This window comes from Merops nubicus, unplaced genomic scaffold, assembly GCF_000691845.1.
Source record: "Merops nubicus isolate BGI_N331 unplaced genomic scaffold, ASM69184v1 scaffold3654, whole genome shotgun sequence".
NCBI lineage: Eukaryota > Metazoa > Chordata > Aves > Coraciiformes > Meropidae > Merops > Merops nubicus.
Genome location: NW_008603446.1, coordinates 19267 through 31032, shown reverse-complemented (window position 1 = coordinate 31032; position 11766 = coordinate 19267). Strand labels below are relative to the sequence as shown.

Here is an 11766-nt window from a genome sequence, read left to right as displayed (position 1 = left end):
CGCACGGCAGCTCACAAACCATTTCCGAGTGTACCCACATACCGGTAACGCGCCGCTCCCGCTGTAGACGGTGTGGGGGGAGCAGAGGGTGTACGCCCCAGAGCCTGCCTCGCTGAACTCAACTTTTCTTCTTGGGCATATGTAGGTACACTGTAAGTCGTCCACGATACATGGCTTTGGTCACAAACAATATCACGTTTGTGACCAGATCTGCTGTCAAAGCCCTAGCACAGTGATATCTCATCACTTGATGTACTCTAGCGTCTGCGAGTTTGCAGCACTTGCAGGAGAACTTTGTGTTTCAACATAAATTGCAAATTACAAAATCTATACTATGTGAAAAAAAATGGATCCTGCATTATGCAACTCTTTTATCCTATGCAGAGGTACCATGCACTTCTCTGTAATGTGTGGGTATTGGGAAACCTGTAGTTGCCCTTCAGTCTTGTCAGCGTAAATGTGTGTGTATGTGATGACTCATTCAAGGTTTCTTTTTTATTTATTTATTTTTCTTTTTCAGATTTAGTTCACTTAGAAGAGCCTATGGCTGGCCAAGAGTAAGTATGACACTGCTCTGTTAAACTGTGCTTGGTGGTAGTTTGGCAATGCAGTGAACAGGAAACTTCTGTCCTTTCAATGAATTTCTCTAACCGTTTCTTTCTGTTTGTCCAAACACATTGTACTAATGCAGGGAAGTCATTGGTTTTCTGGAAGGCCTTCTGGTCCATTTCACTAGGACTTCCCATCCGTGTCTGTGTATGTGTTGGGTATTATTGATACCTCAGGCAGCTGTGTTTTTGCTCAGAACAGAAGTCATTATGAAGACAGCATCTGTCTGTCTTTTCACTTCCTTGGAAGCAGCTTTCAAACTTTTGCTTCCCCTTTGCAGGTAGGAGCGAGTGATGTTGGCTGGTTGTGATGCTCTTAGACCTGAGCTAGCAGTCTCTGGAGATAGTCATGGGTGCAGAACATGTTGCCTTGATGTTACACGGTTCGGTACCGTGTCACGACCTGGTAAAATATTTCTAGATCCAAATTCAAATCCCACGGTGTGAGGATGTGCACACTCGGGTCAGGGGGTGTTGGCACAGGTGTAAACACGTGAAGCTCTCCTTTGTGGAGCTGGAGTGGTGTGTGTGTTGTAGCACTGGGGTATTTGTGTCGCCTCCCCAGCAGCACGGGTGGTTTCCCTGCCCGCTTTGCTTTGGGAGATTGCGTGCTGGATTCTTTCCACTCGTGTGACAGATTGTGTTCGCCTCTCTGGCCCCAGATGCCCTGAGTACTTGCAAACACAAAGATTCTGTTCAGTCTGCTTTTTGTTTACAATAAAGAGTCTTTTTTTGTATTAATTTTTAAATGTCTCTGTTGATTTCTACTTCCTGCAACTTTTGTCATTGTGCTTTACGAATCTCACCTCTTCCTGTTACCACCTGCTCAATCAGGTCTGGCCAATTTTCATACTTTTCATTGTTTCTGTTGTTTCCTCAGTGTTGTGCTGGCAGCACCGTGCAAAAAGCTTCTCATTCCTTTCTGGTCTTTTTCTAACTTCACGGCTCCAGCTGTGGGTTCTTCCATCCTCACGTGTGTTGCTTGTTCCTTTCTGCACTTGGTGAGAGTGCCTGATGGGCTGCCTGTGGGAAAGTGATGTGGGTTCCCATGCTTTACAGAGCTTTGCTTTGTTTTGGCATAGCCTCTGAACAACTATCAGTTGGTAGCCAATTTATTTCAGTTGCCCTACAAAAGAGATTTATTGACTTGCTGCTTAAGAGACTTTCTAGTCCCTCGTACAATAAAGTTGTCATCCTGTTTGACTATAAAGCCATTCAAAATGTAGACACTAAGTTTTCCTTACTGCATTAGAATAATAATTGAAATAATTGGTGATATTTTTGACCTTACTGAGTCTAAGAATGCTTAAGCTAATGCAATTTGGTAATGCTGTGGGAAGAAATAGTCCTGCCCTTCCCAGTGGCCTCCTCCTTGATCTGCCCTTTGTGCTGGTGCATGTGTTTGTACAGCCAGGTAAGACTGAGGGAATAAACTAGTTGGAGAAAGGTGAACATTTTTCATGCGGACCTCCTTTCCAAGTGGAGCACAGGGTGAACTGTGCATGTCGTGCAAGAGGAGTTTTTCATTTATTCAGATTAGTATCTGGAATTCACTACTAAAATGCCTTTTATGTTAGAATACAGATTATGTGACACTCCCAAATAATGTGACAAGTGAATTTGGGGAAATATTAGAATAAATCTATTCACATAGCTTGGTGTATGTAAGGTACAAAGCCCAGAATAAGCCTCAAAACTAGACTATCTTTTTATTTTTCTTCTTTACTTATGTGTATAGGTTAAACATAATAAATCCAAACATATGCCTTGAAGCTCCGTGAATTCTTTCTGTCAGGCAAACTGGCCAAACCAATTCCCATGTAAAGAGCACTGTATAGCAATAAATAGAAATTTAGGTTGTTTAGTAGAAGCGCTGCTTTTACCCTGAGTATTTAACCATGAAAATTCAAGATTTCATGAATTTCAGATGTTCATCTGTGAGAGGTAGTTTCCAGTAGTGCAGTGATGCTTGTTTCTATTAAGAGTAATCTTTTTCATTACTCATTACCGAATTTGCCCAAGTAGATGTAGCCAGCTCTCCTCTGATTGTAGCATGTGAACTGTAACTAGAATGTGACTTGGCCTGGTGGTTAGAAAATGGCCCTATAACTCTGTATGGCCATTGAGTCTTTCTTCTCTCTCCTAGGTTGCTATAAGGCCTGAAAAGCTGACTGGAAACAACACCAGGGTGGAGGTTACAACACTGTGGTAAGTGTGCTATTGTAAAACATGGAGAGGAGAAGCTGGGAAAGGAGTTGATATGGAATCATGAGTCCAGGAGTGAATCACTTGGTGATGAATTGTCTGCAGCTTTGTGTGGGAAGATTAAAGTTTTGAGAAGTATAAAAGAGGAGAAGGTGGTAGCTGGTAGCATGTTCTTCCTCATGGTGGAGGAAAGGAATTTGCGTGCAGAGTATGAAGACAGGTTCTTGATGCTTCACGTTTTCATACAGAAAAACACACTAATTGTTCCTCACCATGTGGTTGCTAATTATAGCATTCTTGTTTTCATTACTGCTCAAGTGGAAATTGGGGAGAAATGCCATGTTTTCCATTAATAGTATACAAATTTATTGATGAAATCAAAGCTGGGAGTTTGCTATCCATGACACTATGCAGCTTTTACTAATTAACTTCATTAATTTGCAAGAATGTAATGGTAGTAATAGTTTGGAGAAAGGAAAGATTTTTAGTCTTGTTGCAACTTATCTTACTATGATAGAACTAATAGAATGTATTTCTAATGAGGTTAATTATTACTTTTTTTCCTTGTAAAGTGGCTTTCTAGAAGATGACCATAGAGGATCTCCCAGAACCTTCCTTAGAAGGAGATTGCCTCATTGAAAGAGAAAGGTTCTTATTCCCAAACTCTGAAACATCTGTTACTTTCTCTGTTGCTGCAGCACCAATGCCTTCAGACTGTGGTATGTACTTTTAACAGAAAATGAATTCATGATCATCAGAGAATAAATTTGAATAATAAATTTTAAGGAAAGCTATCAACTGTTAATCTATCCCTTCTTTTCAGAACAACTTCATTATTGTTAAATGAATTCTGTTATTTTTTTAAAGAAGTAAAAGACAAAGACCCATGCTTTTTCTATTTTTCTTCTTGTATACATTTAAAATTATAATATATTTTCTTTCTTACTGTTTCTTCTGTGTGTATGTGTGGTCAGAGGTTTGTAGGTTTTCTACATTTCAATGTAGAACTGCATAGTGTATGGAGACATGAAATTGGAGTAATGAAATGTAGTTAAGCATCTACATCACATTTAAAGCCACTAGAGTTACATTTTTTTCTTGCACTTTCAGTCTGTAAGAAATAGACTATAGGGGGATGTTTTGGTTGGAAATGTAGATATAATTATAATGTAATATTTTAAACAAAATATATAATATATTAGAATGCTACTGTAAGGAAAGATCTTCTTAGATATTTACAGTTATAATACCTCTGAATTAATAGTATCTATACACCTTAAAAATTACTTCCTCCACGTGTGAGTGCCGTAATCTGTGCTTGGGAAGGATAGAGGTGGAGAAAGTAATGTTTTAAAATATCTAGATGCCATTGTCATCCTTTTGTGGAACTTTTTGTTTTAATAGGGTTTCTGTAACATTTCTTAGGTTTGTGAACATTACAGCTGGTCACCTGTTAAGCACTTATGATAGCTTTTATTAGTATTTCATATATTCTCAGGTTTTTACCCTAGAATACAGATTGTAGCAGTCTGTTAGAGTTGATTCTTGATATATAATTTGGTTCCAGTTTGTAGCTAGAAATCTTCCTGGTAGACTGAGTTGTGCGTGTTGTGTAAGATCGTTAATCTTGTTGGCTGGTTGTCTGTTTTCTTCATAGTCTTCAGCAATAGATCAGCTGTGGTTTATGTAGAAGTTAGATATGAGTAGATAAATCAGTAGGTCCATGTCTCAATGCATGGGGTGCAGGTAACAAGCACAGTTTGTGTAGTGCTGGGAGATGTGGGGTTTGCTCTTTTTATATATGTTATGGGTACACGTGTAGAAATAAGAATTCATGCTAAATATCATCAAAGTCATCCTCCTTTCTCATTCTTGTTGAACTGAGGCAATGCAGCTAGAGGAAGTCTAGGTAGCCAGGAACAAGCTCCGTAGGTGCTTTTATCTGTTAATCCAATCTAGAGGTGGGTACACTCTTCTTGAGGGAAGGTTATGATGATTCATGCTGAGGTATTTCGTACCATGTCACACACCCAGATGGCTGATGCTCTATTTTACTCACCCTGGGTGTCTGTTCTGAGAGCCTTGTATCTGTGACTGATGCAAGCTGATGCTGGGCATTTATTTGAAACCTTTCTAAAAGGCAGCTGTCTGAAAGCTGCAGTGAGGGTAAAAGTTCAGTGTTTTCCATGATGCAGTTGTCTGCTGCTGATGGTAGGTTCTGCTTCCATTCCTAATAGACATTGCTATCCAGGTTCTTTCATGTAGTTTTCCAGAGTTGGAAGAAATTTCACAAATTTACAATGCAGTATGTGTGTATACATGCACACACATACACCTCTAAGTAATGTGAAATGTCATGCTTCAGTAATAAGGTGGGTTTTACACCCCTACTTTGGGCTGCCTGAAGCGAAATCTTAAAAATACATCTCTTTTCTGATCTTTGTTTGGTGGCTTAATTTTTAAAGATGTTTGTTACCTGCAGCTGCCCCCAGCTGGAATTGATGCATTCATGAAATACCTGAAAATAATGGAGGCCATAGAATGCCTTCCTGAATTGTGCATGTGTTTATATTTGGTATGATTTATGTAAGTTGTGATGGAAGAAGGAGGAAAAAGATGTGTTTTGTAGCATATGGAGGACTCGTGTACGCATTTAGTCACGGAGAGATCACGAGGCTTGCCTGTGCTCCCATGGGAACAGCTCAGAATCAGCACTTTTTGGCTAGTATGAAGCAAGAGTAAACCCTTATTAGCATAATTACTGCACATCTCTGATAGCTGCTGCCTAAACTTAAAACCAGTCTTGCAGTACCATTGCGTTGGTTACCGATTCAAAGCTTTTTTAGAAGTATAAATGAGACTTTTAAAGGAAAAGTAGACCAGATATTAAAGAAAATTTTCTAAATTAATTCAACATTCTGAGTTTCCAGTGTCATTAGTAGTGAAGTGACTTTCTCTGCTATTATTTGCCTCTTAGTCTGAAAAACTAGGTGCACATTAAAACTTAAAATTGTATCTTATGATGCCTTTTTCTCTTGACAGAGTTTTCCTTCTTCGACCCTAATGATGCAGCATGCCAAGAAATACTTTTTGACCCCAAAACATCAGTTTCTGAATTGTTTGCTATTTTAAGGCAATGGGTTCCACAGGTCCAGCAGAACATTGATATTATTGGGAATGAGGTGAGGCAGAAATAAAGAATGCCTTGCATGCTTTCAGTGTTAAAGAAAAATTGTGTTGACAGCAAACAAAACCAGTTCATTCAGAAGCACAACTAATCATAGACACAGATACAGTTTCTGCCTTTTAACAAGTGGTCACTGATCAGTGCTTTGCATTCTCCATGTTGTCAGCTTTCATTTGGAAAGACAAAGATGATGGATAAAAATTCTGTACATTTGGATAGATGGTAGAAACAATGTTTCTTCTCAAATCGGTGGTTTAGAGACCCTTCACCTTGGTGTTTCAGTTTCCTACTTAGCAGTAATCATAAACTCTTAATACATGAAGTTACATGAGGCCTGACCTTAAAGGGCAATGTTTCCAAGGCACTAAATGAGTTAGGAACTGAAATATCTTTGCAACCTGCAATAGGCTGCTTTCAGACACGTATTTTCCAGTAATTCCATCCTACTTTCTCAATTTTCTTTTGCATTACAGGCTTTTTTAGGCAAATTGGAAGTGTAGTAAAGATTCGTCCTACCATAGTGTAACTGAGTTTTTTTTGGGGGTGGAAGATTGTTAGGAGGTCAAAGAGCAAGGGGAGACACTTCATAAATAGTGTCATTTTCCTATTCTGTTAAATGGTTAACTTTTCAGCATGTGAAACGTGTTAGAAGTAATAATATAAGAAGCTTTAAAATCTCTAAGCAGTGAAGGTTAATGATATTTATATAATACTTTTAATTCCATTTGTGCCTGTATTTCAGTTCTGCAGTTACAGTCTATTCTGGCAGGCTTCTTTGTTATTAGCCATCAAAATGAATCCAGGAGTCAATATATCTGAAATAACTTGCTAAATAATATTTATGTCAGGGATCTGGCAGAGCTAAAATGTGCTTGTTTTCCACTTGTCTTTCAGATCATTAAAAGGGGTTGTAATGTGAATGACAGAGATGGGCTGACTGATATGACTCTCCTGCATTACACTTGCAAATCAGGGGCTCATGGTATTGGTGAGTAAAGAAACATCATTATAGATGTGAAAAACCTAATTAATTCACAAAGAGTAATCCCACCAACTGTTAGATTGCAATAGATTTCTTTTTTTTTTTTTTTTTTTTAGTGCTTGGTTTTGGCTCTTCTAGTGGGCAGAAGAAAAGAAATGTAGTGCAGTTATGTCTTGTGGCAGCTGGGAGTAAGCTGAGTCAGTGGCATAGGCATTGCAAACAATCGTACCAACCTAAACATGTATTTAATGTAGCCAAGGCTGTTTCAGACTGAGGTACAAGCTGCAAACTAAGCTATTAACAGTTTTCTTACATCAGTGAAACCAGTGACTGGCTGTTCTTTTTTGTTTGTTTGTTCTTTCGCCCTGATCGTGTCAGAAGAAAACAGTAATCTTTGTTGTGTTATTATGGCCATAAGTAGTGGAAATAAGACCATATTTAACTCTATTTGAACATCCCTGTTATCTTTTCTGTGTTGTGCTACTTTTTTGCTGGCCTGAACCCAGTTCTCTGAATTTGAACTAAATTTCTGAGTGAGGTCTGGCATAGGGCTTTTCTGGTGGTGACAGGTCTTTTAATATAAACTTCAGCATTATGGAGTCTATTTTATTTTTATCAGATAATAAAATCCCTGGTTTTGATGGATGACATATTATTTAGAGATAAATAGGTAGTGTTATTATATACCATAGTAGAGATTTCAGCCCTCTTCAATAAAAAGCAAGGATTTTTTCATCCTAAAAAGACAGACATAGTAACTGTTGTGCTGTGAGCTTTAAAGATTTAACGTACACTATGTTACACATCAGTATGCACATATTTTGAGGTAAAATAAATCTCTAATCCCTATATTACAAAATCTACCTTTCAGGTGATGTTGAAACTGCTGTAAAATTTGCGACTCAGCTCCTGGATTTGGGTGCTGACAGCAGCTTACGCAGCCGCTGGACAAACATGAATGCCTTGCATTATGCTGCCTACTTTGATGTTCCAGAACTTATTAGTCTAATTTTGAAAAATGCTAAGCCAAAAGGTAGGCATTGATACTTTTGTTTCATGTGGTTGTCCAACTCTGACTCTAAGTTGGTGTGTAGTGCTCTTTGAGTGTGGGTTTGTTTATCCATTATCCATAAATAATTTCTGATTTCCTATTCTTTTAGTAAACTTCATTGGTTCATTTTTCTCTTAAATGGTTTTTTGGTGGTTTAAGGCACTGGTTCCATTGCTGGTTTTTAACCTTGAGCTTTCTACAAGATGGTAGAGAAGTATTTATGAGAATGGACTGCAATCAGGTTCATTCCGAGTTGTTGAGGACTAGAAGGATTTATGCAGAAATCAAAGATTTAACTATTCTGGTGAATTCTTAGAGTTTTTAAGACTCCTTGAGAAGTATGTTTGAAATGCTGTGAGAAGAGTAAAGGAGAAATGGGGATTGGGCAACGTCATCTGGCAAACTAGTAACTGAAGCAACTTTGCCATGTTCTTTCTTCCCACTTCTTGGCTATCTAGAAGGTCATGTGTTAGGAACAGTTTGACTTCAGCATTTAGCATAAGTTGATAATACCTTGTGGAATGGTAATATTCAGGATTGGTAATTGGAGCTCTGTTTATACTAATGCAAAATTAAATGCAGAAATGGTTCTAAATCAGAACTGTTTGTTCCTATTTTGGTCAGGATATTAAAAACAGTAAGTAATTTTAATATGAAAATTGTACAAATGTTAATTTGTTCTACTGAATATCCTTCTGATTGTGCTATTTTGCAAAATGATTAATGCCCTTTTTTAACCAACTGTAGCTGAAGACTCAAAAGTCTCAAAATTCTGAAAAGCTAATAGGTTTTTGGAGTATGCAAGGCTTGCTTACCATGCCTGGGGAAAAGCATTGTGGGGGAAAAGCAGTTAAACAGTGCTGTTGTTGGTATGACATGCTTAAGAGGCAACACGTGTAGGTTGGTAACAAAAGACAAAATGGGACTGCACAGTAGTTAAGTCCACATCACATTTCAATAGTCCAATCTCCATAATTGGCTTCAGGAGATTAGATCTTCTTAAAGACCTTATTTGCATTTGGTGTTTTCATCTGCTTGTGTTCAGTGCCTACAGAAAGGGTGGGAATTGGCTTAGATTTCCAAGGAAACCACTCTAGTTAAATGCCGTGGCGGTTGGCAACTCTTGGATAAGTAGATGATTTTATACATTATCTGAGATTACAAAAAGAAAAAGAGATTTGCCCTGTGACATGAAAACAATAGGTGGTCTGAATTAATAAAATAATCTTAGCTCTATACTTCATCAGGTAGTTTGCAGAGAAGGGAGGATGTATGTAGAAGACAAGCCATGGATGGATCTGTGCTGAACTGGAGAGAAAAAATTGTTGCTAACGTGTAAATAACTTCTCAAGAAGGGTGTTCTGCTCTGAGACACCCATTGTGGAACAGCCAGTACCACAGATGTTTCCTTTTGGTTTACTGCTAGATTATTTCCTTTACAACACTCTGCAGTTAAATCAGTTAAATTCCTTATATACAGATTTACTCCTCAATTGTTAGAGCAGAATGCTGGTTTGATATTACGTTTTTAGAGGTTTTACATATAAGAATTGTTAAAGGCATAAGAATTAGAAGTGTTGTGTTGTGCCATTAGACAACAACTGTAGCCTGCATGGGTAGCTAATGAGAGACCACTGCTGCATGTTCATTTCCCCTGGATAGTTTGGGGGCAGTTACTGGGTAACATTTGATATGTTTCTTTTTGACACCTGTGCTATGCCAGCTTAGACCTAGAACAAAGCTGTAAGAAAACAGTGTTTAAAAACTCCAAGCACAAAGCTTGCAAGTCTGAGGAATTCACATCAATCTAATTAAAAATATAAATATATCTATATGTCAGGTTTTGAAATGAGAGTACATGCAACTGTTACTGCCTCAGCAGCTGATGTTAATGCTCAGTAATTCTGCATTTGGTTCCTATGTGTGCAGAAAATAGTTGATAGCCATAGTAAATGCAGAAGTTTCAATATTTGTGTACAACTACACAGCCTCTACTCAGTTTTAAACTTGTGCTGATGGTCTTTTGATATATAAAAGGCACCTCTGCAAATGTAGCTGTTGTTATTATTGTGTCATGTGAATGCAGCCTTTTTATGTGTGCCAGTTAAATTTAAAGTAGCTAAGTTTGTATTCCTATTAGTGCAACTATAAAACTTAAATTTTTATCCCACCTTTGTTATCTTTATCTCTATAAAATTCAGTCAGCCTTTATTAGTGTGTATATAAAGTTGGCATGTTTATACAGACATATGTCTTCTGTATACGTCGATGTTTTATTTGCTCCCAAAATATTTAGTGTAAATGTATAAGGGTGTTGATACAGTTGGCATATACTTTATCACATTGTAAGAAGGGCTAGTGGTTTTTGGGACAGAGACTGGTACTGGAAAATACTAGGAAACTGTACAGCCCTGAGACAGAGTTTTATGTTCCTCACCAGTATTTCGAATTGGAACATTATTGCTAATGCTTATTGGCTTTTGGTTTGTGTATTAAATCAGCTGGCACTTTCAACTGACAGCCATATACATAACTGACTCAAACTGACACCTCTCTTGTGTAGTTTAGGAGAGGAGCCAAAAGCTAAATAGACATTAAAACTCCAATATTCCAGAGCAGTAATAACTTCATAGCAGATTGAAAGATACATCGGAAACAACTGATGGAAATATGCACTCTGATGAATTTCTTCTAGTCAGATGAAGTGCTCTATTTTCCCAACTATCAGTGCAAAACCCTTCAGGGTGCAGTTCTCTGAAAACAGAGAATTTCTAAAAATCACTAGCTCTTGCTTTGTTCTTGGCCATTAGTAATTAAATCAATGTAAAGCAGAGATATAATATGTTTTGCCTTGCCTCACTACCTGCTCACAAAGGAAAACAACTGGTTGAAGATGCATCTCATTTTAATGTTTGACACTGAGAAGCAATAAAGTGTAACTGTTTCTGAAACACTAATTTACACACGAACCTAAAGTTACTAACTTTTGTAACTTAATGCAGTAGTTTGAGCACCCTGAATAGCAACAACTTTGCAGTTAAGTCATCAGTACTATAAAATGAAGGAAAGTGCTCATCTTTCAGACTGGTTCATGGTATGAATAAACAGATGCAAATAAGGCTGATATTCTATGTAGAGTTACTTCTCATATGCACTTAGTACATAAATAATGGTGCCTCTGTATAAACGAGAGCATAAAATGTAAAAATAAATGTCCTGTCAAGGAGGCTGTAGGGTAGAATGTTCATGTGACAGACTTCCATGCCTCACATGTGATGTTTAATTGCAGATGTTGATGCCACCTGTAGTGATTTTGATTTTGGAACAGCTTTGCACATTGCTGCGTTTAACCTCTGTACAGGAGCTGTCAAGTGTTTACTGGAGCATGGAGCAAATCCTGCCTTTAGGGTAAGGAGTTAGGTTGTAGAGTCACCAAAAGGTGAAAAAAGTACCTGAAAAAAATGAACAGTCTGTCCAGGACTTTGATTACCTAAAAATGTCTTCCATGCATGGAGTGATAATGCCTCAGAAAAATTATTGAATAATTGTAATGGATGATTTTGTATGCTTTGTCATACCTGTGTGTTGAAGTTTGTGCCTCTGTGTCACAGTCTGGGTCATTATTTCAAATTGCTTTCACCAGGTTCTTTTATTTGGTGTTTGAACTTTCATTTGTTACTTCTTAGTATACTTGTATACTTGATACTCCTTTGTACCTTGCAAGAGATGGCAG

General features: G+C 37.8%; 1 protein-coding gene across 1 annotated transcript in view; it reads left to right on the top strand.

Annotated features, from left to right (window-relative positions):
* The first annotated feature begins 3399 nt into the window (after positions 1–3399).
* The window catches only part of CLIP4 (CAP-GLY domain containing linker protein family, member 4), a 27476-nt gene continuing 19109 nt past the window's right edge, over positions 3400–11766 (top strand). Inside the window, exons 1-5 of the mRNA XM_008938647.1 lie at positions 3400–3532; positions 5856–5995; positions 6895–6988; positions 7854–8015; positions 11323–11441. Coding sequence (XP_008936895.1) covers positions 3400–3532; positions 5856–5995; positions 6895–6988; positions 7854–8015; positions 11323–11441 — 648 coding nt within the window. The remainder of the gene's footprint in view (positions 3533–5855; positions 5996–6894; positions 6989–7853; positions 8016–11322; positions 11442–11766) is intronic.